The following is a 27636-nucleotide window of genomic DNA, read 5'->3' as shown; positions in this document are numbered from 1 at the left end:
ATGCTTTCTCCCTTGAAATTATTTTTTTCTGATATAAATACAAGATTCACATGTGTTCATGTGTTATTTTTTAATGATTATAAAAGGTGTGTTTTTCAAGACCTGTTTCAAATATTTCTGTAATGTTTTATTTTTTTAAAGATTTTATTTATTTATTTATTTGACAGAGAGACACAACGAGAGAGGGAACACAAGCAGGGGGAGTGGGAGAGAAGCAGGCTTCCCACTGAGTAGGGAGCCCGATGCGGGGCTCAATCCCAGGACCCTGGGATCATGACCTGAGCCGAAGGCAGACGCTTAACGACTGAGCCACCCGGGCACCGTTGACATCCCTATATATTTAGAGATGTGTTTAATAAAATTCTATAGGTACATTAATAGTTTAAAAGACATCTATTATAGGGGCACCTGGGTGGCTCAGTCGTTGAGCGTCTGCCTTCGGCTCAGGTCATGTCCCAGGTGTGTGGGTCTTGTATCTGGGTGTCCTTCCATGTCTGTGTCTGTCCTGTGGGTGCACGAGTCTTCAGTTGATATAAATATACCAGTACCCCCAACTCTTATGTCTGTGTCTTGGTGGGTATCTGTGTGTGCATCTGCATAGGACTTTGTGTCCTGTATGTGTGTCTCTGGGTGTGCACGTCTGCCAATACATTTTTGGTAGATCTGGGTATGATGGTGATGTAGGGTCTGCTCCCAAACTGTGTATGTTCGTGGTGTGCCTGAGTGTGCTCTGCCTGCATCTGCCTCTGGGTGCCCCTCACCAACTGCCCAAACTGGACCCAGGTCCCTGGTTCTGCCACAGTCCAGTCACCTCTGACTAAGGGGATCTCTGCAGGCTTCACCAGCAGCGGGGCACTCTAGAACAATGTCCCCTCTAGCATATCTGTGCCCTCAGCTTGTCCCAACTCAGAGCTCCTCTCCTCTGGGAGGCCTCTCTGACCAGCCTCTCGGGGGGCCGGTCACCAAGGCCCTGACCTCAGATCTCCGCAGCCTGCACTTCCACTTTCTCCAATGCACAGGATCCTCACATGCTCAGAGCTTTGTGTGTGATGTTCCCTCTTCCTAGAACTCTCTGTGTGGGACTAATTTCCATCTGTATTACAGGTGGAAATTTTCCACAGGAAGGGTCGTAATGGAAAGGGAAAGAGGAGCTCAGAGGGATCCTGAGGGCCGGGTCATGGCGTTAGTAGCTGGTCTGGCACTCAGCTCTAAACTCTGGGATTCTCCTGTCCAACATAAACAAGTGCACAGAACACCAACCTCAGTCAAGGCCACTCAGTGACCATGATAGACTGAGACAAAGACAGAACCATCCCATCATCATGTCAGAGCACAGACAAAACCAAGAACTCTGTGCAAACAATGGAAATGACCAGGTATCAGCCCTCTCCTGGGTGACCTACGTGATAGCTAAGTCATCTCCCAGCTGCTGCTGGAGTGACACTCCCATCCCCTGCCTTGTAGAATAAACATGTGAGAACTTTGTGATGATGAATAATAACAACAACAGCTTGTATGTATTTAGCACTAGGCCCTGTGTTAAGTATTTATCATCTCATTTCCCATGCAGTAGGTTGTACTATTTTCCCATTTTAGTCATTAAATTTGGGAGGAAGGGGGGCAGTGATGACTTTTCTTTTTTAAGATTTTATTTATTTGAGAGAGAGAGAGAGAGAGCACAAGCAGGTGGAGGAGCAGAGGGAGAGGGAGAAGCAGGCTCTCCACCGAGCAGAGAGCTCTCCACCAAGCACTGAGGGAGCCACCCAGGTGCCCTGGTCATGACTCAAGAGAGTTCCAGTTCTCAAGCTTAAGCTAGGGCCCCGCCCCCGGGGCTTACATGGCCGAAGGTGTAGGTTGGGTCAGAGAACTTTGATTTTCAGTAAGTTCACAGGTGATGATGATACTGCCTGTCAGGGGCTTAAATTTGGGAATCAACGAATTAGAGGAACATTTAAGGATACTACAGAAAGGCCCCACCAGCGAGGCATATTCACTATTCAATTTAAATCTCAGTCCCCGCGGCGCCCGGGGGGCTCAGTCGTTGGGCTCGTGAGCCTTTGGCTGGGGTCGTGATCCCGGGGTCTTGGGATCGAGCCCCACATCGGGCTCCCTGCTCGGCGGGAAGCCTGCTTCTCCCTCTCCCACTCCCCCTGCTTGTGTTCCCTCTCTCGCTGTGTCTCTCTGTCAAATAAATAAAATCTTTAAAAATAAATATAAATAAATAAATCTCAGTCCCCAAAGCTCAGAGAGGTCAAGCAGCTCCCTCAGGATTAAAGACTGGATCACGTGCTGGAGACCTCTGAGGACGTGGCTTTGTCCCAGGTGACCGCAGAAATACGGGTGCGTCCCCTTTAAGAGGAGCTTTGGCCCTACCGGACCAGATTTCTCCCCTATCTTTCTCCTCCAAACGGCCTCCGCCCCGGGCGGCTGTGCAGTGCCAGGAAAAACCGGAAAGACGCCCCTTGCCTCGTCGATGCAGGGTACTAACTACATTACCCAGAAGCCTGTGCTCGCCGCGTCGGCGTCGTGCCTACGACAGCCCGGAAGAGAGGCGTTTCCCGCCGCCCGGCGAGGCTGGGGAGGGACTTTCGGCGTCGGCGTCGTGACGTCTTTTGCCTGTGCCCGGAGTGTCGGCACCGGCGGCAGAGGCTCTGGGACTGGGGCGGGGCCGCTTCCCCCGTGGCTCTTCGGAACCGAGCAGGGAAGGACGGTAAAACGCGCGCCTTTGTTGCCCTCCATGAGCCCCGTCGTGGGACCGGCTGCCTTGCGCGGAGGTGTCCTCCGGCGCTGCGCCCTTCCCGAGGCCTTCGCATCCGCGCTGTGTCCTCGTACGCCCCCGGCCGCGGCGCCCTAAGCCTGTGCGCGTTTTCACGCGGGGGACACGGGCTCGGAGGGCGGCGGTCGGCCCGAGGTCTCCCCGCCCAGTGGAGCTTTGGGGTTCCGGCTGATCCCGCAGGGCCTGCCCGGTTTGCCCGCTTCTCACGACCCGGTTCTGCTCACAGGATCCCATGGCGGCCCTGGCGCTGATGGATGGGGCTCAGGTGAGCAGAGGGTCCCTCAGGCCCTCCCCGACGCGGATATAGGGGGTGGCGGGTTCGAGGACCTTCCTCACTGAGCCTTCAGCGCTCCCTGCTCTTGAGCGTAAAGGCGGCGGAGGGCGGTCCCTCCCGGCGGATGTGCGGCGAGGCTCCCAGTGCTAGCATCGTTGGGATGCGGTGTGCAAGGGTTTGCAAGGTGCAGGAGCCGGCTGGTACAAATACGTGCGGGGCGAATGAATTAGGAGTGTTCCGGGAACCGAGGGTCCCTGTTACATCTGGCGAGAAGACACAGCAGGTGGTCAGGAGTCAGGCCTGGAACGGCAGCCTGAGGAGCCGGGCTTATGTTCCGATGGTCGTGGGAGCCATGGAAGATTTGGAACAAAGAAGGGAGATGATCTGACTTAGGTGCCAACAGACCGTCTGGCTGCAGAGTGGAAAGACTGGGGGGCATGGGGCTGGGCAGGGAGACCGGAATGGAGCTTACCTCAATAGGCCAGGTGAATGTTGATGGTGGGTGGACCAGAGTGGTGGCAGTGGAGGTTAGGGAAGTGTATGAGTTTGGTATTTGCTTTTAAAGTAGGGCCCAGTGGGTTTTCTGATGAGACCTAGTGATATTCTAGGACTCTTTAATTTTCTCTCTGTCTGCATTTGAGTCTGGGGACCCTAAATTGGGGGGGAGGTCATTTCTAGCCCAGCATTCTGAATTCAGGCCAGGAGTTATGTAGAGAGGTTCCTACTTCTGGCAGCCAATAGGATGAAGACTGAAGGGTGTCTTGGGCCCAGGAACAGCGTTGTGTAAATGCTGGGAGGTAAGATTGAAGTGGGTGTCCTCGAGGAACCACAGATCTTAATTGTCTGTTGGGAATAGGGTCAGGAGTCAGACAGGAATGGCAGGCTGAGGAGCTGGGCCGCATTCTGAGGGTGGTGAAAGACATGGGAGATGTGGAGCAGAAGAGAGAGGTGACCTGACTCAGGTTTTAATGGACTCCCTTCGGCTGCTCCCTGGTTGAGAACAGAGCGTTGGGTATGAGTGGGGCACCTACTGCAATAGGCTGTGAGTGTTGATGGTAACTGGCCCAGAGCGGTGGCTGTGGAGGGGAGAGATGTTGGTGGATTTTGTATCTGTTTTTTAAGCAGGGTGACCAGATTTTCTGATGTGAAGGGTGAATGAGAGAAAGGGATGAGTTGTGGGTGACCCTGGGGGTTTTTGTTTGTTTGTTTTTTTGTTTTGTTTTCTTTAGCTGGTTGAGTGATGGAAATGCCATCAACTGAGATAGGGAAGCTGGTAGCAGGAGTAATTTTCTGTGGTTATATTGGGAGGTAGGATTTTCTCATGTTTAGTTTAAGAAGTCCCAGAGACTCCTTAGTTGAAACATCAAGCTGGATATAGGTTTTCAGTTCTGGGAGAGGTGCTGGTTGCGGAAGTTCAAAAGGTGGTCGCCAATACGTGGAATGGGGTGAAGCTGTGCGTTACATTTAGGAGGGAGTATCTCCAGGTCATGGCGGCAATGCAGCTAATAACAAGAAAGTTGAAACTTGGGACTGAGGACTGGGTCTCTTGCTTAGGCGCTGGGTGACAGTGGTGCCTGTCACAGAGATACGTGAGTACTTCCCACACACCATGTGCAGAGTGGCATGGGGGTGTGTGTGCCCTGTAGGTGCATATGTTGTGGACCAGAAAGTTGTTGTTGGTAATGATGGTTCCAACTGCGCAGAAGGGGTGGTTCAAAGAATGACGTACATGTTGGGAGAAGTGTGAACTGATGGCCTTACGGTTGTGTCTGGGAGGCATGGTCTGGAGGACAGCGGCAGAACTGGCCAGCGAGAGAGTCTGGTGCCCTTCGTGAAGGCCCACAGCTTACACAGTGCTCATCTGCCCGCCGGCCTGGCTCTGGGCCGCACACAGTGATCAGAGACAGGAGAGAGCAGGCACTGGGGTGCCGAGCCTGGCATCTGCTCTGAGGCGGGAGGCTAGGAGGAGAGGGACCAGGGCTGGCTGTGTGAGTGCGTAGACTGGAGACCCCTGTGGCCTGTGGGCTCAACTGTCCCCCGTCGTGACAGGGCTGTGTGACCTTCGAGGATGTGTTCGTGTACTTCTCCCGGGAGGAGTGGGAGCTCCTTGAGGAAGCTCAGAGACTCCTGTACCGTGATGTGATGCTGGAGAACTTTGCACTTGTGGCCTCACTGGGTAAGTCCTTGTTTTATCTATTGGTATATAGCAAATTACCCCACAATTTAGTGGCTTAAGACAGTAACAATTCATTGTTTCAGTGCGTCAGGGACCTGGTCACAGCTAACCTGCGTACTTTTTGCTCAGGCTGCCTCATGAGGTTTCAGTCCAGCTGTCAGCCAGGGCTGTGTTCTCATCTGAAGGCCAGTCTCAGGAAGAATCCACTTACAAACACTCATGTGGTTGTTTGCAAGATTTCGTTTCTTGTGGCTTGTTGAACTGTGAGAATAGTTCCTCTCTGGCTGTTGGCCAGCAGCCTCCCTCGGTTCCTTGTCACGTTGGCCTTTCTGTAGTGTACCTCCTCACATGGAGGCTGCCTTCTCTCCGAGGAAGTGAGTGAGAAAATGCCCAGGATGGAATCCGGCCTTTTTCTAACCTGACCTTGAAAGTGACATCCCATTATCCTTAGAAATGGGTCAGGCAGTCCAGCCTACAGAAAGGAAGAGGCTTACACAAGGGCAGGAATACCGGGAGGTAGACAGTCCCAGGGCCATCTTAGAGGCTGCCTTCCACAGGCCCTCACGTTCCCTCCAGCGTCCCTTGGGTTTGGTTATTCCCCTGTTTCCTAGAGACAGCTCTTTTTGTCCAGCCAGCTCAGTGACTCTTCTCCCTCCCTTCTTTGGTTCCCAGAGTAGGGAGGGCTGTGGGTACCAGGGCTGGGCTGTGTGCAGTATCCCCTCCCTTCCTGAGCAGTTCCAACACTTTCTGCCCAAAGTCTTGCAGGAATTGGGTTAGGGGTTCAGGGCTTTTCAGTCTGTTCAACAGGTTCAGCATGGCTTGTGTGCTCCTTGGCCAGGTAACTGTCCAGATCCATGGTATCTCAGTGTCCCAGGTTCTGCCCTCATTCTGTAGTTGACATTTCCTGGGGCCTGAGCATGCCAGGAATTACAGGTACTGGTGTGGTCACTGCTCATGGGTGTCTCAGGGCTGTTCTGCTAAATCCTCCTTCGAGGCTCTGTTTTTTACATTTAATTTTCTTCTCTGTGGGGTGGGACTGCCTGGGCCATTCATCTGCCCTGTTTTCTTGACAACTTCAGATCCCATGTAGTGGCCCAGTTGGAGAGGGGCAGAAAGCCCTGGGTGTCTGACGGGGCAGACCTGACTCCAGCCACAGTGAGAGAGACCCAGAGAGGACCTGGCCCTGCAGAATGGGAGCTGGAGGAGTGGCACGTTAGTGCTGGGTTCAGATCATACTTTCAGCCTACTTTGTGTCCATTGGTGTTTTTTTCTCAAGGCCTATAGCGATACCTCATTTCTGCCTTTCCTTCCCCATTCTTGGCGCTTAGTCCACTTGTAACTTCTCTTCTGTCTTCCATCTCTTGGCTGTTTCCTCCCTTTTCTGGCCTCTGTGTCTCGTTCATTCTTCTCTGCTCTGCAGTGCTGGCTGCTTTAATGTGCAATGAGTTGTGCACATACCCTTAAATAGTCCTTAAGAACCAGCTACTTACTCGCAGTCAGATTTTCCTGGGCCTGGACACATCCTTCTGCACAGAGCTCAGCTGGCACCAGCAGCCAAGGCCCTACTCCATAGAGGAGTGAGCTGGAAAACTCTTCTCTGTTCCCTATACCATGTCCCACCATTGTGTCTACCCATCCTTTCTCCTTACTATGACCTTGAGAGACCTGGGACTGACAGTGGGCCTTTCCTCACCCTGACCCTGCCTCCCTTGTCCCACCAGCAAACCAGTGCCCTCATTCTTCGGTGTTTCACACACACATATGTGATGGGGCTGCTGCTGTCCGCCAAAATCAACATGTACCTCACCAGCATCTTTTTGCTTTCAGGTTGTTGGCATGAAACAGATAATGAGGAGACTCCTTCTGAGCAGAGCATTTCTGTAGGATTGTCGCAGCTCAGGACTCCTGAGTCAGGTGCAATTATCCAGAAAGCCCACCCATGTGAGGTGTGTGACCCGCTCTTAAAAGACATTTTGCACTTGGCTGAACACCAGGGATCGCACCCCTTGCAGAAACTGTACACACGTGGCCCATGTGGGAGAGGATTCTGGATCAGTGCAAACTCTTACCAGCACCAAAAGCAATATAGTGGAGAGGATCTCTTCAGCGGGGGTGCTAGGGGGGCCTCATATATGAAGAGCTGTGCTGTCCACACGTTAGGGAGACCGTTTACTTGCAGGGAGGAAGGGATGGACTTGCTGGACAGGTCTGGCCTCTTCTTTTGCCAGACCACTGGCAATGAGATGATTCCATATGAAAGGACTGAGTTCATGGAATCTTTCCCACACAGCGCCAGTCTTGGCCAACACCAGGGAGACCATGATGGACTGGTGCTTTTCAATTGCACTGACAATGGGAAGGGTTTCCTGAATACCTTTACTCTCCTTGGCAACCGGATAAATGATACTGAAGTAAGACCTTTTAGATGCCCACCATGTGGAAGTATGTCCAAGGAGAGATCAGCAGTTACTAATCACAGAAAAGTTCATAGTGGAGAAATATCACATGTGTGTAAAGAGTGTGGAAAGGCCTTCATTCATTTGTCTCACCTAAAAATGCACCAGAAATTTCACACTGGAAAAAGACATTACACATGTAGTGAATGCGGGAAGGCCTTCAGCCGCAAAGACACACTTGTTCAACACCAGAGAGTTCACACTGGAGAAAGGTCTTATGACTGCAGTGAGTGTGGAAAAGCCTACAGCAGAAGTTCCCACCTTGTTCAACACCAGAGAATTCACACTGGCGAAAGGCCTTATAAGTGCAGTGAGTGTGGAAAAGCCTTCAGCCGCAAAGACACTCTCGTGCAGCACCAGAGGTTTCACACTGGAGAAAGGCCTTACGAGTGCAGTGAATGTGGGAAGTTCTTTAGCCAAAGCTCCCACCTTGTTGAGCACTGGAGGATTCACACGGGGGCACGGCCTTATGAGTGCATTGAATGTGGGAAGTTTTTTAGCCATAACTCGAGCCTCATTAAACATCGGAGAGTTCACACAGGAGCAAGGTCGTATGTGTGCAGCAAATGTGGGAAAGCTTTCAGCTGCAAAGACACACTCGTCCAGCACCAGATAATTCACACTGGAGCAAGGCCTTACGAGTGCAGCGAATGTGGGAAAGCCTTTAGTCGTAAAGACACACTTGTGCAGCACCAGAAAATCCACACTGGAGAAAGGCCTTATGAGTGTGGTGAATGTGGGAAATTTTTTAGCCATAGCTCCAACCTTATTGTGCACCAGAGAATTCACACTGGAGCGAAGCCTTATGAGTGCAGTGAATGTGGAAAATGCTTCAGCCACAATTCCAGCCTCATTCTACACCAGAGAGTCCACACCGGAGCGAGGCCTTACGTGTGCAGTGAGTGTGGGAAAGCCTACATCAGTAGCTCCCACCTCGTTCAACACAAGAAGGTTCACACTGGAGCAAGACCTTATGAATGTCGTGAATGTGGGAAATTCTTTAGCCGGAACTCTAGCCTCATCCTACATCAGCGGGTTCACACTGGAGAAAAGCCTTACGTGTGCAGCGAATGTGGGAAAGCCTACAGTAGAAGTTCCCATCTTGTTCGGCATCAGAAGGTTCACACTGGAGAAAAGCCTCATGAACGCAATAGTTTTGATGGTCCTTTAGCTACATCTCTTAAACTTGTTTAGCATCAGAAAGCTCACGCTAGAGAAAGGCCTTATGAATGCAGAAAATGTTCCATCTCTTTGTTCGACCTGATAGGATTCACACCAGAAAAAATCTCTGTGAGTACCCTTTGTGAGGGAACCATCAACCAGCAGGTGAACCTTGTACGTTCATACAGGTATCACGGGGAGATTCCCATAGTAGGTGGGAAGCTTTTATAGGTGCATTGCACTTTCTAAACTATCCAGGGCTCTTGACAGAGTTATATCACTGCCGGTGTCTGTGGCGGAAGCCATCTCATTACTGCCAGCTGCAGAGGTCCCACAGTGTGTGTCAGTCACTCCAGTGTGCTCGGGGAAGGCAGACCCCTGTGCTCCCCCTCCTGTTCTCTGGAGGGAATCAGGAGTGTTCTGAGCCCAGTGAGATCCTCACTTCCTCCCCCATGACTGGATTCTCAGTGGACATGATCCAGCTCTGGCCAAGAGGATCTGAACTGGAGTCTGCTGGGGATTTCCAGACAAGTTTCTCTTCATAAACAATGTTGACTGTAAGCATAATAACCATGAACTCATTTGTCTTCTTCTAAATCACCCATCTTTAGAACTGCTTGCCCCATGCTGCTCCGATTCATGCAGTGACACGGGCCTCCCGTGGCGATCTCTACTGTTGTTCGTGTGGTGGGGTCTAGTCACTGTGTGGAACGGATTAAGCAAAGGTTGGGTTCTTCCACCAACTTCATGTGCCTCAGAAGGGTCAGCAGGATGGCAGAGAACAGATCTCAGTCTAGCTGGCCTAAGTTGCATTGTGCCCAAGGCTCGCTGGACAAGAGTGAAGAGCTTTGTGTGCCTCATCCTGTGGCCCGGAAGGCAAGATTTCCTGTGAGCCCAGAGTTCATTTCTGAGGAAGGCATAGTTGGTGTGAAAATCTCCAGTTCTTCTGGAAACATGAATTGGGTCTCTTGTTCCTAGGGAATGTTCCATGTCCCCAGCACTTCCGAGGGGTTTCTGTCTCCTAGATCTGCATAGGAGCCCGTGCCAGATGTCCAGAATCCCACGGGCAAGTTTCACTGCCTGGAAGGCCCACAGGGCAAGCTGAGGCTCCTAATTGGTACAGAAGCACTGAGATAATGGAGTGGGGATGAATGTGGCCAGTGAGAGGATATGTGTCTCTTCTAGCAGAGGCATCTACAAATGTCCACATGATTTTTGTGGGATGAGAATATAGAAATTCTCTGGACCTCAGACATCTGGATTTCCTGTGGCCAAGGCCACTGTTCCTGTCTACAGGTTTGTGGGTTCCTGTACCTCCCTGGGCTGTTGATGTTGTGGCCGTAACTACACAGGCAGGGACGTCAGCATGGACAAAAGAGAGATCCAAGGACAGGGCTTCCCTGACCCCGCTAGCATTCCTAGTGACTGAAGTGGACATGGATTTCATTGCTCTCCAGTTTTTGCTGACATTGAGGCAGGGTTCATTCTCCTAAATTGGGAGAGGGATATGGGAGAACCAAAATAGTTGGCAGATGTGACTTTCTAAGAGGGATGGTAAATAGGGACTTTATGGGGAACACTTAGTTCTCAAAAACTTTATTGAGGTATGACTGACATGAAATAAACTGCACATATTAAAGTGTGAAATGTGTTATGTTTCAGCATGTGTATATACCTGTGAAACCATCACCACAATCAAGATAATGAACATATTCAACACAACCAAAAGATTCCATGTGTCCCTTTATAATCCTTTTATCTCAGTCTTTCTAATACCCTTTGCCACAATTCATAAACAACAAGCATTTTCTAGAATTTTATATAGACAGAATCATATGGTATATACATTCAGGGGAGTGGGGACTCTAGCCCTTTTCACTATCCATAACTATTTTGAAATTAATCCATCTTGTTGCATGTATCAGTAGGTTGTTCATTTGTATTGTTGAGTATTACTCCATTATATGCATATATCACAATTGTTTTTTATCCATTAAGCTATTAGTGAATGTTTGGGTTGTTTCCAGTGTGGGGCTGTTACAAATAAAGCTGCTCTGAAGATCTCTGTGCAAGTTATCACTTAATAACATTTCATTATATAAATATGCCACAGTTTGTCTATTCACTACTGAAGGACATCCTGGTTGCTTCCAAGTTTGGCAGTTACGAATAAACCTGCAATATACATTTGTGTGTAGGTTTTGTGTGGATGTAAGTTTTCATCTCTTGGTTCTAGCCAAGGAGTGTGATTTACTGGATCATATAGTAAGAGTATCTTTAGATTTGTAATAAACGGTCTTCTTTTTTTTAAGATTTTATTTATTTGAGAGAGAGAGCGCAAGTGGGGGTAAGGACAGAGGGAGAGGGAGAAGCAGACTCCCCGCTGAGCAGCAAGCCTGACATGGGGCTCAATCCCAGGACCCTGGGATCATTACCTGAGCTGAAGGCAGACGCTTAAACGTCTGAGCCACCCAGGCGCCCCTGTAAGAAACTGTCCTGCAAAGTGGCTGCACCATTTTGCATTCCCACCAGCAGTGAATGAGAGTCTCTGTTGCTCCACATCCTCATCAGCATTTGGTGGTGTCACTGTTTTGGAATTTGGCCATTGTAATAGGTATGTAACGGTATGTTACTGTTGCTTTAATTTTAAATTCCCTAATGACATGATTATCATTTTCATGTTTTTTAACACTATCTTTTGCAGAGCAGAATTTTAATTTTATTTATTATTTTTTTAAGATTTTGTTTATTTCACAGAGAGAGAGAGAGCAGGAACCCAAGCAGGGGGGGTGGGAGAGGGAGAAGCAGGCTTCCCGCGGAGCAGGGAGCCCGATGTGGGGCTCGATCCCAGGACCCTGGGATCATGACCTGAGCCGAAGGCAGACGCTTAACGACTGAGCCACCCAGGCTCCCCCAGAATTTTAATTTTAATCAAGTTGAAATTACCCAGTTTTTCTCAAGGATTGTATTTTTGGTGTTGTATATAAAGCATTGCCAAATCCAAGGTCACCTGCATTTTGTTCAGTGTTATTGTCTAGGTGTTCTGTAGTTTTGTGTCTTGCATTTAGGTCTATTATCCATTTTGAGAAAATATTTGTGCAAATATAAATTCTATATCTAAATCATTAAAAATTTTATTTATTTGAGAGAGAATTCACAAGCCAGGGGAGGAGCAGAGGAAGAGGGAGAAGCGGACTCCCTGATGAGCAGGGAGCCTGATGCGGGGCTCAGTCCCAGGACCCCGAGATCATTATCCAAGCCGAAGGCAGACACTTAACCCTTAACCCACTGAGCCGTCCAGGTGCCCCTAGATCATTTTTTTTTTTTTTTTTTTAAACATGAGGATGCTCAATAGTTCAAGCACCATTTGGTGAAAAGACTATCTCTACTGAATTGCCTTTGTTCCTCTTTCAACAATCAGTTGACTATTTCTGCTGATCTATTTTTAGACGCTGTTCCAATTTTTTTCCATCTATTGAGATAATCCTGTTGGGTGGGCTTTGGCGGGGGGGGGTGTTATTTATATGGTATAATCCATTAATTGATATTCAGATGTCAAACTAACCTTGCATTTCCTGGGACAAATCCCACTTGGTCATGATGTATGGTCCTTTGTATATGTTGCCAAGTCAGTTTTCTGATACTTTATTAGTGTATTTTGCATCTATATTGATGAGAGAACAGTTCTGTAGATTGCTTGTGCTATCTCTGTGTGTCTTTGCTATCAAAGGAATCCTGACCTCACAGAAAAAGTTGGGAATGTTGCCTCCTTTATTTTCTGGTAGGATGGAAGAGTTTTTGAGTTTTGCAGATTAGTGATATTTCTTTAAAATATTTGCTAGAATTCCTTAGTGAAGGCACTTGACCCTAGAATTTTCTTGTGGGAAGACTTTCAATAAGTTTTCAGTCAAAATTTGCTTAATACAGTACTATGTAGTTTTTCTACTTGTGTCGGTTTTGGATAATTGGTGTCCTTTAAGGAATTTGTCCATTTCAATTGAATTGTCTAATTTGGGGGGACAAAGATTTTTATAATATTCCTTTATGATACTTCTAATTTTTTTAGGGTGAGTAGTGTCCTCATTCCTGCTTGTGTTAATTTGTTTTCTTTGCCTACCTCAAGTTTTGTCAATTTTGTTGATCTTTTGAAAGAACCAATTTTTAATTTCATTGATTTTTTTAGTTGAAGAATAATTGACCTACAATATCATGTAAGTTTCAGGTGTACAACATACTGATTCAGTATTCATACACATTACAAAATGGTCAGCACAAGTCTAGTTACCATATGTCATGATACAATGTTTTTACAATATTACTGACTATATTCCCTGTGCTGTACATTATATCCCTGTGCCTTATTTATTTTACAATGGGAAGATTGTACCTCCTAATCCGCTTTGGCCCTTTCATCTATCCCCATCCCCCTTCCCTTAGCAAACATCATTCTCTATATCTGTGAGTCTGTTTCTGTTTCATTTTGTTCATTTGTTTTGCATTTTAGATTCCACATATAAGTGAAGTCATATGGTATTTGTCTTTGGGTGATTTATTTCACTTAGCGTAATACTGTTTAGGTCCATCCATGTCACAAATGGCAAGATTTCATTCTTTTTTATGGCTAATATTCCATTGTATCTATACATAGCTAGATAGATAGAAAGATAGATATTTATAGAGATAACTAGAGAGAGAGAGAGATGTGTAACTCCACACACATACCACATCTTTATCCATTTGCCTATCATTGGACATCCTGGTTGCCTCCATATCTTGGCTATTGTAAATGATGTTGTGATGACATAAGGGTGCATATGTCTTTTTGAATTAGTGCTTTCACTTTCTTCAGATAAATGCCTAGAAGTGGAATTGCAGGATCATATGGTATTTCTATTTATAATTTTTGAAGGAAGTTTCATACTGTTTTCCATTGTGGCTGCACCAATTTACATTCCCACCAACAGTGTACAACTGTTCCCTTTTCTCCACATCCTTGCCAATACTTATTTCTTGTCTTTTTGATAAAAGCTATTCTGACAGGTGTGAGGTGATACCTCATTGTGGTTTAGATTTGCATTTCCCTGAGGCTGATGTTGAACATCTTTTTATGTGCCTGTTGTTCATCTGTAAGTCATCTTTGGAAAAAGGTCTTCAGGTCCTCTGCCTATTTTTAAATCAATTTTTATATTGAATTTATAAGTTCTTCATATATTTTTGATGTTAACCCCTTATCAGATATGTAATTTGTGAAAAGCTTCTCCCATTCATAGGTTGCCTTTTTGTTATTGATAGTTTCCTTTGCTGTGCAAAGCTTTTTAGTTGGTGTCCCATTTGTTTATTTTCGCTTTTGTTGTCCTTACCTGAGGAGACATCCAAAAACATATTGCTAAGACCAATGTCAAAGAACTTACTGCCTATGTTTTCTTCTGGGAATTTTATGCCCATTTTGAGTTTAGTTTTGTATATGGTATAATAAAATGATCCAATTTCATTCTTTTTCATGTAGCTGTCCAGTTTTCCCAACACCATTTATTAAATAGGGTGTCTTTTCTTCATTCTATATTCTTGTCTTTTTGTCATAGATTAATTGACCATATAAGTGTAGGTTTATTTATTGGATTTCTATTCTGTTTCGTTGATCTATGTGTCTGTTGTTGTGCCTGTACCATACTATTTTGACTACTAGAGCTTCGTAGTATAGTTTAAAATCTGGGAGCATGGTATCTCCAGCTTTGTTCTTCTTCAAGCTTGTTTTGGCTGTTAGGTCCTTTGTGGTTCCATGCAAATTTTAGGATTATTCTGTGAAAAATACCATTGGTATTTTGATAGGGATTGCACTGAATCTGTAGATTGCTTTGGGTAGTATGGACATTTTAACAATGTTAATTTTTCTAATCCATGAGTGTGAATTATCTTTCCATTTATTTGTGTTTTCTTTAATTTCTTTCATCATTGTCTTGATAGTTGTTAGAGTACAGGCTTTTCACCTCCTTGGTTAAATTTATTACTTGGTATTTTATTCTTTTTGATGCAGTTGTAAATGGGATTGTTTTCTTAATTTTTCTTTCCTTTTTTTTAAGATTTTGTTTATTTATGTGACAGAGAGACACAGCGAGAGAGGGAACACAAGCAGGGGGAGTGGGAGAGGGAGAAGCAGGCTTCCCGCAGAGCAGGGAGCCCGATGCGGGGCTTGATCCCAGGACCCTGGGATCATGACCTGAGCTGAAGGCAGACGCTTAACAACTGAGCCACCCAGGCGCCCCTTAATTTTTCTTTCTGATAGTTTGTTATTAGTGTATACAAATGCAACAGATTTCTGTATATTGATTATGTATCATGCAAATTTACTGAATTCATTTATTGCAATAGTTTTTGAGTGGAGGTTTTAAGGTTTTCTATATGCAGTTTGTCATCTGTGAATAGTGACAGTTTTACTTTCTTTCCAATTTGCATGTCTCTTATTTCTTTTTCTTGTCCATTTGCTGTGGCTAGGACTTCCAGTACTAATCTAATAGAAGTGGCAAGAGTGGCACCCTTGCCTCGTGCCTGATCTTAGAGCAAAAGCTTTCAACTTTTCACTCTTAAGTACGATGTTAGCTTGGGTTTGTCATATATGGCCTTTATTCTATTGAGGTACATTTCTTCTATATTCACTTTGTTGAGAGTTTTTGTCATAAATGGATGTTGAATTTTGTCAAATGCTTTTTCTGCACCTACTGAGATGATCATATGATTTTTATCCCTCATTTTGTTAATGTGGTGTATCATGTTGATTGATTTGCTGATGTTGAACCATCCTTGCATCCCTGGAATAAATCCCATTTGATCATGGTGTATGATCCTTTTAATGTATTGTTGAACTCAGTTTGCTAATATTTTGTTGAGGTCTTTTGCATGTGTGATCATCAGGAATATTGGCCTGTAATTGTTTTTCTTATAGGGTTTTTGTGTGGTTTAGTTATCAGGGTTTTGTGTGTGTGTGTGTGTGTGTGTGTTTCTGTTTTCTAACTTCAGTAAGCTTTTTTTTCTAATCTTTATTATTTTCTTTCTTATCCTTAGTTTGGGATTAGTTTGGTCTCATTTTCTTGTTTTCTTTTTTTTAACATAAAAGTTTAGGTTATTGACATCTTTCTTCTTTTGTAATAAGCTGTTTAAAGCTATACATTTACCTCTAATCATTGTTTACTTGTGTCACATTGATTTTTATACGTAGCATTTTTACTTTTATCAAGCTGAAAATACTTATACTTTAAAAATTTCCCTTGTAGTTTCTCCATTTACTCATAGGATATTTGGTAGTATGTAGTTTAATAAATCTCTATTAAATTTGCAGGGCTGGCATCACAGAGCAGGAGGAATGCTTTTAATCTTTCAGTCAAGGGCCCAAGTGTTATAATTAAGGCTTGAAATGGAGAAAATCTATTTGTTACTTTAAATATATTACATTCTGAGGAACAGACTGAACAAAGCTGTCAGTTTTTAATGTAGGAAGAGTAACCCACTCCATCAGGAGTTGATGAGGATGACCATCGGTTAATTCATCTTGGTTATTAGGTACTTTTTCCTTCCTCAGAGCACCCTCATTGATCTGACTTGAGGTATTTTCTTTGTCTTAGTTTTTGTTTCATAAGATGGGACAATCCTTTTTCCAGTGTTCCTTCTATGTACAGTATCTACAAGTGTCTTTGTCAATAAGTGGTTGATTGGGAAATGGGCTATTAGCTGTTTGACCTGCAGGGACACAATTTACATTGGGTCCTGTCTTGTTTTTATTCTGAAGCCCTCTCAAAATGTACTGCCATGTGCTATAGTTCAGCTAAAGAGACTATTTATTATTCTAATTTCTGTAAGTGCTCATTGAACATTCACAGATCAGTAAAGACACAATAGTACAACTTCCCTATTCCTTTTTGTCTTTCTGGCAACTCTGTAAATATTGTGTTTTCCTCTCCCTATAGGCTGTTACTGCACAATGTTTTTAGGTATTAAAAATAATCACATTTTGGGACCAACCATGAATGAAGCCAAGGTTTCAGCAAGCTACAGTCTCAGCTTCATTCTCTGACTTCTTAGACTCGGTGTCTCTCACTCAGACTTCACTGAGATCTTAACTTTTCCCCCCACTTGTCACACATATATTTCTCTAGAACTATTTTTGCCACTTTCCTTGAAAAACATTTTTAATATCATTCAGTAATATCAATCTCACAAGTGTTTTTCCAGAGATAATCTCAACTCTGTGCATTCACTGTTGCTGCAATTACAGATGAAATGATAATCACTAACCAGCAAAGAGATGAGATTATGGATACTCAATTCTTTATCTCAGGGATAAGATGTCCCTTTGCACACATGGCCAAATTGTGTTGAAGGCATACACTGTTCAAGTAGAAGATGGCACGTGGTAAGTCCTTTTTTCAGATAGGTTTCAGATTCTTAAATGGAACATATTTCAGATATACAGTAATAAATATTATCTGAATAAAAGTATTGTTCTCTAGGTTGGAACACCATTACTGACCATACAGGCAGGAAGAATGTTTTCTGTGGGAATCAGAGGCGTATCCTCACCCTTTCTAACTACTTCAAGGCCTCCTTACACCCCTCCTTCAAGTCCCCCATCACAGCCCTGTCTGGAGGCCCTTCCCCTTCCCCCTCCCCCTCCCCCCCTTTATATTTTATCTTATTTTTATTTTATTTATCTATTTGGGGGCAGAGGGAGAGAATCTCAAGCCGACTCTGCACGCTGAGCATGGATCCCGAGGCAAGGCTGGATCTCATGACCCTGAGATCAAGACCTGAACTGAAATCAAGAGTCCCACACTTAACCGACTGAGCCACCCAGGCACCCCTGGAGGCTTTTCTCATTGAAACTATTGAAGCCCATAAAGAGGACTCCAAAGGGTCAGTGTACACGTCTTTGGCAAGCAACAAGATAGCTGAGAGCTATGAGGGGACGGCGAGTAACATTACTGTACGCTGTGTCCCGGTCTATGTGCAGGCTCTTGGAAGTGTGCTGCGATTCACGGAATCTGAAACAACAGGTCTTTGAACATTTCTGTGACTTGTTCTACGCTGCACTAGGAGGAAAGCTACCTATCGCCCCTTTAAGAACCAGCAAAGCCCCACCCCCTTTAGAACCCGGAACTCCATTTCCCAGAGCTCCTCATAATTTGCGTGGCCTTTATCCTCTGTCAGGCACGACCTACGTTCTGAGTCTGCGCAGTAATGGCGCGGAAACTACATTACCCAGAAGGCCGTGCGGCCGCAGCGGCGGGGACCGCCCAGTCTGCCAGTCTTACCCGAGAGCGGTTTCGTGCGTGCGCATCGCACGGGGGCGGAACTTCCGGCAGCGTCCCTATAGCGTCTGGTTCTCTCGTTCTCGGGACTGTCCTCTCCTTTAATGCGAACCAAAGTCCTGACTGAAGTACATGGAAAGCGCGGGGAGAGGCGTAGTCTCCGCCGCAGAGGCGGCTGCGAGGCGCCTTCGTCCCCGCTCGGTCGCCGGCTGCTCCCTGCCCCGCTCTTCCCACCGGCCGTTGGCGGAGGCCGCGCAGATGAAGCCGGCTCAGGTGGGTGCTGCGACCCCCGGGCCCTCAGCCGCCCGCCCCTCGCCCCGAGCGCTGCTTCCGGATGGAGGGGCGCCCGCTCAGCTCCCCACAGCCAGGCCCGCGGGGCGGGAGCAGAGGGCGCCCCGGCGTGGGGTCCCGGCTCCGTCCGTGCGGTGGGGCGTGGCGGGGGCGGGGATCCAGCAGGTGCTCCTGAGTCGAGACCAGGGGTGGGGGCACCGGGACCCTTGTGTGTGCGGGGAACAGGGGGCGGGGTGGAGTGTCGCCTGCAGTGGCCACGCCGGCGTCCGCGGGAGGTCGCAAGGGGCCGGGGATGGGAGGGGCGCGCCCCGAGTCGGAAGTTGGAGGTAGGGGGGAGCAGGACGGGGCATGCAGGCCCCCCCGGGGGGTTCTGGGGGGCTGGACCAGGGCGGCGGCGGCAGAGCGGGATGCGCGGAGATGCTGCGTAGAGTTGCACAGCAGAGCCGACAGGATTTCCTGCTGCATCGCACACACGTGTGAGCAGAAGTAGGGAGTGAGGGGCCCTGTTAGGCTTCTTTGCCTGAACATCTGAAGGGCGGAGGTGGGGTGAGCGAGCCCAGGGAGCGGGTGTCGGGGAGACCATGAGTTTGATTTTGGACGTGTTGATGCTGAGATATCTCAGGGGGAGACCTGACAGGAGCCTGTGGAGGTAAAGGTCTGGAGGCCGGGGAAGGGCTGGGCTGTCAGAGGTGGGGAGGGCGTGGACGGCACCAGAGCGTGGCCGGAGGGCCGGATCAAGGAGGGCGTCTTAAGGTCGCTATTGCTGAGGGGCTCTGTGGTGTCAGGAGGGCTGAGACTTTGAGTGTGTAGGGGATTCAGCATCCTTAATGCTCCCTCCGTAAAGGAGCGTACCTGACCTAGAAGGTGTTCTGGCCTGTGTCTAGAAGAGAATGCCTGGGTTTGTAAGTTTGCTGGCCTGGGTGGAGATGGACGTATAGACTCTCAGCCCTGCAGGTCCGCTGATCCTTAGAGACAGTCCCTGTGAGACAAAGGAATAGCCAGATTTGGGGAGCAGATGGGTCCCAGACAGGGGCACTGTCTTCTCCTCCTCCACCTTGAGGACAAGAGGAAGGAAGGCGTGCTACAGTAAAGGGGTCCTGCAAGCGTCCTTCAGGGGATCGTGTAGCAGGTGGGCTTGTTTGCTGAAAGGAAGAGTAGCTGAGCTGCCTGCTCAGGCTCTCCCTACAATTCATTAAATTCAGGATGTTTGAAACATTTATCGATTAAGACATCAGGTAACCAATAGTCCTCTAAATATGTACATATAGGTAGGCAACTAGAAGTTAATTCATTCAACAAATTAAGCATGGCAGTACTTTATAAAATTGCAAAATTAATTTATCTGTATTTGCTAACAGTAGAATGTTATATATCACATCTTCTGAAAGTCTTAAAAAGCAGAAATAATGCATACCCACATTTTTAAAACCCTGTCCCTTTATTTGCACTGACAACATACAGAATTGTTAATCCCGTGGATAGTCATGGCTGCCCGGTAGTGTGTATTACTTGTGTTTAATACTGTTATCAGCTCTATGAGGTGGGGGCCATTGTTAACCCCATTTTCCAGGAAAGGAATTGAGGCTCAGGAGCTTCAGTCCTTCTGCAAAGTCACGCAGCAGATAAGAGCGGCACTGAAGTCAGAGGAGCTGAGAGCTTAGGTTATCAGGCTGAGATCTCTGTGCTCCAGGGCAGGGCAGGGGCGGTGGTGGTCCAATTCAGTCTGTAGGATCCTACCATGGTTGCCCCTTTCTCATGGCCTCCCTCTTCCCACAGGTTCCCGTGGCATTTGCAGAAATGCTTATGAACCCTGTTCGGGTGAATGGAGGATGTGACAGACCTTCATCCACCCAGTTATCACCCTGATGGTTTTGCCATTCTCATATAAAGAATGATGGTGTCCTGAGATTGCTCACCTGGTCTTCTCCCTCCCTTGGGTCTAAAGTCCCTGTGGTTTCACCAAAGCCCCGGGTTTTGAACTGAGCCCTGGATTCTATGGAGCGTTTCCCATTTCTGGCAACTGATGGGGTAAGATGTGGAAGGGTGTCCTGGGCACAGGTTCCAGAATGTTCAAGTGGTGGGGGTGAGAGTGAGTTGGAATGTTCGGGGAACTGCAAGGCTCTTATATATGGTGGGAATATGGCGGGGGGAGTGTTGGGGGTCAGGGGCACACAGTTATCAGATCCACTATTAATCCTGAGGTCGTGGGCCTCTGATCTGAAGGAAGTAGGAGCTAGGGAAGTTTTGGAGCAGAGGAGCCAGGTGATCACATCCAGATTTTAACAGGCTATGTCTAGCTGCAGTGTGGGGGAGAGGCGGGAGTGAAGGTGGGAACAGTGACCTGGGAGGGAGCTCCTGTGACAGTGCAGGTGAGTCCTGCTGATGGCTGGCCAGGGGGTGGTGGCTGTGGAGGTAGAGGACTGGTGCCTTCTGGATGCGTTCTGCACGGAGTTGCCCACGCTTAGTGATGTGGTGAGTGAGGGTGCCAGGAGGTGTGAAGGGAAGGGGGTCAGGGACAGCCCCGAGGCTTTTGGCTTTCTCTGGAAGTTTGGATGTTCTGTCAGTTGAGATGGGGAAGTCAGTAGTCAGAGGGCTTGCCAGAGGGAATTGGAAGTCAGGTTTTGTCACCGATGTCCAGATGTTCCAGAGACTCCCGAGTAGAGGTACCCGGTCGGCAGGTGGACACACAGATCTGGAGTTTAGCGGAGGCATTCAGGTTGCAGACAGCCACAACATAGTGGCCAGTATGTGGACTGAAGTGTCGCCGTGCCTCAGTTTTCAGAGGGGGCATCATTAGGTTGTGGACGTGGGAAGGGGAAGAAGGAGGCTGAGATTTGAATCTCTTTTGGGAGCCTGGATGGTGGTAGTGGATGTCACAAAGGCAGATGAGAAAGCAGAGTCGCTGTGGGGGGGTTGTGCTTATGAGGAATAAAGGTGAGGAGTCTGAAAGGCTTCCAAGGGGTCAAGGATATGAGATAGGTGTTGAAGCATCTCCATGAAGGAAGTCACTGAGCTCAGAGCAGGACACTCTATCTTTCTTCGGACTCATCAGTGTTTTATGGTGACTCTTGGTCAGACCTGTATTGTTCCTTCAGGCTGGTAAATCAGTTGAGGTTAAAAGGGATCAGCCTGGGGCATTGCTAGGCCTGGGGTGGAGAGTTCAGTGTAGCTGGGCTTCGAATGTGGGTGAGGTTAACACAGACTGTTTGTGACTGCTTGTAGGACACCGTGTGTAGTGGTGACGTCGCAGAGGACCAAGGGTCCGTGAGGTACTGACGTTAGGTTTGGGAGGGTGAGTGTGACACAGGTGGCAGGGCCAGGTGGGGAGAACCACAAAGGGACCCTCGTGGTCTGTGGTGCTAGGAAACTTGGGTTTCTGGGGCAGGAGGGGGCCAAATAGGCTGTTGATTCCATTTGCAGAATACTACCTGGGTTCCACGTGCACAGTGGTGTGCTGGGAAGCCATGGAATTACCTGCAGAGTGGGCTGGTGGGTCTCAGTAACTGAGTTGCAGAAGTGGAGGGACCAGATCTGTAGAGGTTCAGATCAAGAACAATGTGCAGGCGAGGAGGAGTGTGAATGTTTGACCCCAAGTCCTGGGATGGGGTGCTTATGGGAGAGAGAGAAGTTCAAGTTGTGTTGTCTGGGAGGCAAGATCTGGGGGACCTCAGCATAATTTACTGATAAGAGAGAGCGAGCCCCATTGCAGCACCAGAGCCTAGGTGGGGCTTTTCTGCACCCTCCCCCACTTGTTTTCCCGAGTTCTGGACACAGTGATCAGTGGCAGTGACGAGACAGGCACCAGTGCCACCAGACCTTGTATCTCTTCCACATGGGGAAGTTGGGGTGGAGGGCAAGGAGATGGAAGTGGGGGTGGGGGGCCGTACTGAAGATCCTGGAGAGAGAAGCTGCACATTGATTGAACTGTCCCCATTTTGGCAGGGGCTTTTGGTTTTTACAGACGTGGCCATACATTTCTCCCAGGAGGAGTGGGGGCTCCTTGATGAGGCCCAGAGAAGCCTGTACCACATTGTGATGCTGGAGAACTTTGCACTTTTGTCATCACTAGGTAAGGCCCTCTCACCTGCTGCAGTGTCTGGGGCTGGGCGCTGGTTTTCCCCTTTCCCAGGGGGTAGCTCTGTCATTCCCACGCCCACATCACGGTCACTACTTCCCTTCTGGTTTCCTAGCATGCACTTATGGGAGCCAGGTCTGGGCCCAGTGCACTTCTGCTCCAGGTTTGTCTGAGAAATCCCAATGGTCTTGCTTGCCATTGGTCAGGTTATTCTGTTCAGCCCCTGTGCTCCGTGCCTTCTTCCTCCTTGCTGACATTTCCTGGGGCATGCCTGTGCCAGAAATTTCAGCCACAAATGTAGTCTCTATTTGTAGAGACCGCTGGTTCTGCAAGACCCTCCTTTGAAGTTCTTTTGGTTTTAGAATGTGGGATGTTGTGAGAGGGATCACTCCGGAGGCATGCTTTCCACTCCCTTTTCCTGTGTTTCACCGAGGTTGGCCCATTCCAGGTCCCATGTAAGTGCTCATCTTGAAGAAGTGGGAGGGGCCTGGGTGCCTGACAGCGTGGACATTACTCCATCAATGGCAACAGGAGATGGCCCTGGGGCTCAGGAGCTGGGAATGGGTCTGTTGTCAGAGCTGGGTTCACCATTGTATGATGCCAGGGACAGTGGTCATACCTCATCTCTACCTCTTCTTTCCCGTCATCATTTCCAATCTTGCATTCCCCAGCTCCCCCACCTTTGTGGCTTCCCTCTGTCATCCTTTCCCTTTTTACTCCCTTTGCAGTAGACTTGACATGTGATCTATCCTAAGGTATTGTAATGGCATATTTTTTTTAAATAATTTATTTATTTATTTGACAGAGAGAGACAGCGAGAGCAGGAACACAAGCAGGGGGAGTGGGAGAGGGAGAAGCAGGCTTCCCGCTGAGCAGGGAGCCTGATGTGGGGCTCGGTCCCAGGACCCTGGGATGATGACCTGAGCCGAAGGCAGATGCCTAATGACTGAGCCACCCAGGCGCCCTTGTGATGGCATATTGTTAAATAGTCTCTGAACACCAGCTGCTGTGTTGCAATCACACATTTCTGCGTCTGGACCCAGTCTTGTGTCAGTGCTCACCGGTCACCAGCAGCTCTGGCCTTGTTGAAAGTCATTTGCAGAGGAGGGAGTTGGGGAGCCCGCCTCTCCTCCCTGCACTTCCCCCTTCCTCGTGTCCTTCCCCAGAGTCAGGGCTCTCCCATCATGGGAGCATGCCAGGCCGAGCTCTGCACAGCAGTCCTTCCTCTCACTGTCTCGAGTCCCCCTCGCCCGTCAGCAGTCCCGTGGCCTCGTCCGTGGGTGTGTCTGGCACACGTTCCCGATGGGGCCGCCTCCTCCCAACGAAGTCAGCAGGCACTTCACCAGCATTTCTCTGCTTACAGGTTGCTGGCATGGAGCCCAGGATGAGGAGGCCCCTTCAGAGCAAGATATTTCTGTAGGAGGGTCACAGGTCAGGACCCCAAAGCCAGGCCCATCCATCCAGAAGTCCCAGCCCTGTGAGACGTGTAGCTTGCTCTTGAAAGACCTTTTGCACTTGGCTGAGCATGATGGAACACACCCTGAGCGAGGCTTGCACACTTGTGGGGGAAAGCATTTCCAGCACCAAAAGCATCAAATTAGAGAGAAACTTTTCAGAAGTGATGACGGGAGGCCTTCATTTGTGAAGAGCTGCAGAGGTCACGTGACAGAGACGACCTTTACATGCAGGGAAGGTGAGAAGGACTGCCCAGCCAGCTCAGGCCTTCTCCAACCACAGGTTCCTCATGTTGTAGGAAAGCCACACTGGGACATGGCAGGTGGAGAGGCCTTTCAGAATGAACAAAATTATTATAAGTGCACCCAGTGTGGGAAAACCTGCAGTCATAAACATATACTTGTTGACCATGAGAAAATCCACACTGGAGAAAAGCTTTATGAGTACAGGGAATGTGGGAAGGCCTTCCTTAGAAAGTCCCGCCTCCATCAGCACCAGAAGGGCCATGATGAAGATCAGCTTTATGAGAACCCAGAACATGGAGGATTCTTTACACAGATACCTGGCCTCAGTGACCACCAGGGTATTCACACCAGGCCGAGGCCTTTTGAGTGCAACCAATGTGGGAAGGGTTTCCTTAGACTCTCCCAACTTGTTGGTCACCAGAAAATCCACACGGGAGAAAGACCTTATGGTTGTAGTGAATGTGGGAATTTTTTTAGGAATCGCTCTACACTCATTAGACATCAGAGAGTTCACACTGGCGAAAGGCCATATGAGTGCAGTGAATGTGGAAAAGCTTTCACCCGCAAACATAAACTTGTTGAGCATCAGAAAATCCACAGTGGTGAAAAGCCTTATGAGTGCAGTGAATGTGGGAAAGCCTTCAGCCGCAAAGACAAAGTTGTTGAACACCAGAAAATCCACACTGGAGAGAGGCCTTATAAGTGCAGTGAATGTGGAAAAGCTTTCAGCCGCAAACATAAACTTGTTGAGCACCAGAAAATCCACACTGGAGTAAGGGCTTATGAGTGCAGAGAATGTGGGAAATCCTTTATGGACAGCTCTTCACTCATTATTCATCAGAGAGTTCACACTGGAGAAAGGCCTTATGAGTGTGACAAATGTGGGAAATTCTTTAGGTACCGCTTCACGCTCATTAGACACCAGAGAACTCACACTGGAGAAAGGCCTGATGAGTGCAGCAACGTAGGAAATCCTTTAGTTGCAACTCCACACTCATTAGACGTCAGACAAATCACAGTAGAGAAAGGCCTTATTACTGCAGCAAATGTGGGAAGTTTTTGTGGTACAACTCCGGTCTCATTACACAACAGAGAGTTCACACTGATGTGAGAGTCCTTATGAGAACAGCGAGTATGGGGACATCTTTACTTACAACTCTGGCCTCGTTAAACACTGTCAAATTTGCAACAATAGAGAAATGCCTTATGAGTGCAGTGAATGTGGGAGAGTCTGTTGATTTATGTCATTTTACACTAATTTGCATTTTTTTAGTATTTATATATACTTGGAATCCTACAGTCTACTTTTGCATGCCTGCTTTTTATTCTGTTTTTACATAAATGGAATCCTAAAGTATATCCTTGTATAGCTATTTTGAGATTTATCCCTATTGTGTTCATTCCTTTTTATTGCTGAGTGGTACTCCATTGGGTGTATATAACACAATGTGTTTACCTATTAATGGACATGTAGGTTGTTTCTAGTGTTGACCTATTACCAGAACAACCACTATTATAAGTAAATACCTGAGAATAGAGTGTTGCTCATAGATGAATGTTTTAACTTTTTAAGAATTGGCCAAATTGATTTCCAATGTGAATGTGCCATTTTATACTCCTACCGGCTGTATATAAGAGTTCCACTTGGAACACATCATTGTCAATAATAGGTATAGTCTGTCTTTTTTAAGTTAAAGTAAGTGTGTCATAGTCTTATTTTAATCTGCATTTCTGTAATAACTAGTGATATTGAGTATTTTTTATGTGCTAAGCAAGACTGCATTATGTATTAGAGCTGTATTATGTATAAACAACAAAAGGACTTTTAAGGGTAGACAGTGACTGAGCAAAGAGTAAAGTAAGAAAGTAAAGTTTAAGCTAAGTCACTCAAATTTAAGTTCAGCTGCATATAAAGTGATTGCCAAAAAACTTTATGAACCATCTGCCCTCTACACAAATGTCCACCAAGGCATTGTTCTAGAATTTTCTCTTACTTGATTACTTTTTTCTTTTAGTGTCTTCAGGGTATGTTTTTGTAACATAAAATTTCTTAGAAACGTTTTAAATAGTTAATCATTTTAATAGTGATAAAAATAAATAATATAAAATTTGCTATTTTAATCACTTCTAAGTATTTGGTTCTGTCGCATATTAGAATTATCCAGAAAAACAGAACCAAACTAGTGTATGTCTGTCCATATATGTCATATATAGAGAGATTTATTTTAAAGTATTGGGTGACACGATTATGTTGGCTTAGCAAGTCCAAAATCTTCAGGGTAACCTGGCATACTGGAGACTCAGGTAAGAAATTGCAGGGCAAGGGGCGCCTGGGTGGCTCAGTCGTTAAGCGTCTGCCTTTGGCTCAGGTCATGATCCCAGAGTCCTGGGATCGAGCCCCGCATTGGGCTCCCAGCTCTGCGGGAAGCCTGCTTCTCCTTCTCCCACTCCCCCTTCTTGTGTTCCCTCTCTCACTGTGTCTCTCTCTGTCAAATAAATAAATAAAATCTTAAAAAAAAAAAAAAAGAATTGCAGGGCAAGCCCAAAGCAGTCAGCAGACAAAATTCCTTCTGGTTTATGCAGGTTACTGCTTTTCTATTAATGCCTTTGAGTGGTTGAAGCCTACCCTCATTACGGAGTGTAATCTGCTTTATTCAGAGTCTACTGATTTAAATGTTAATTCAAAAAGCATTTGAAAGAAACATCCGGAATAATGTCTGACCAAATATCTGGATGCCATGGTCTAGCCTAGTAGACCCACAAAATCAACCATCACATGTATTATTAAGTACATCACCATCCATCTTCAGAACTTTTTCATCTTCCCCAACTGAACATATTTTTGTATCATTAAACACGTTCTTCCCAACTTCACTCCCACCAACCCCCAGAAACCACCATTCTACTTTGTATCTCTATTGTCTATGAATTTGACTACTCTAGGAACCTCATATAGGAGAAATCATGCATTTGTCCTTTTGTGACTTACTTCATTTAGCATAATAGTTTCATCTTGGACATTTTTATTATGAATACATTGCATAGAAAAAAAGATCTTGAATTAAAGTCTATCACTTCATTTTTAAGAGCTATTTTTCTAGACTTGAATCCACTGGTTTTGATCAAAATTCATGGCTCAGTCCCATTTTTGTTCTAAAGTGATCTATTTTTTTCTTGTTGTCAGCTTGCAAGATTTTCTTTATTCTGTGATACTTTATTTTAATGTGACAAACTATAGAAATGATCCCTGAAAGTACAGTAGTTATGGGTTATTCTTTTATAAGTATTTGTCCCACTAAATTTTCCTTATTCATAGATTCTGTGTTCATGTCCCTTATTTTTTTAAATGTTTTTAGATTTTTAAAGCATCCTGTGATCTGAAGTTACAGCATTTTAATTCATAGCTAGTTGTATCCATTATGTTATTC

At 46.8% G+C, this 27636-nt stretch overlaps 1 protein-coding gene across 3 annotated transcripts; it reads left to right on the top strand.

Moving 5' to 3' along the window:
* The first annotated feature begins 2626 nt into the window (after positions 1–2626).
* Positions 2627–26524, top strand: ZNF304 (zinc finger protein 304). Of its 3 annotated transcripts, none has more exons than XR_004297500.1 (4): positions 2627–3041; positions 5100–5226; positions 7054–9400; positions 17560–17595. XR_004297500.1 is itself a non-coding variant. In XM_032388121.1 (4 exons), exons 2-4 carry the CDS (start codon positions 20429–20431, stop codon positions 25317–25319), a joined length of 1608 nt encoding a protein of 535 aa, XP_032244012.1. In that variant the 5' UTR covers positions 17633–18415; positions 20210–20428; the 3' UTR covers positions 25320–26524. The 3 variants fall into 3 exon arrangements, 2 of the variants coding, with proteins under 2 accessions (XP_032244011.1, XP_032244012.1); XM_032388121.1 differs by lacking the exons at positions 2627–3041; positions 5100–5226; positions 7054–9400; positions 17560–17595 and adding exons at positions 17633–18415; positions 20210–20461; positions 22376–22502; positions 23872–26524; XM_032388120.1 differs by lacking the exon at positions 17560–17595 and having other exon boundaries at positions 7054–11163.
* Positions 26525–27636: the final 1112 nt, after the last annotated feature.

Source organism: Phoca vitulina, unplaced genomic scaffold (genome assembly GCF_004348235.1).
Source record: "Phoca vitulina isolate PV1807 unplaced genomic scaffold, GSC_HSeal_1.0 scaffold52, whole genome shotgun sequence".
NCBI lineage: Eukaryota > Metazoa > Chordata > Mammalia > Carnivora > Phocidae > Phoca > Phoca vitulina.
Note: the sequence above shows the minus strand (reverse complement) of the source record. Positions and strands in the feature narration are given on the sequence as shown.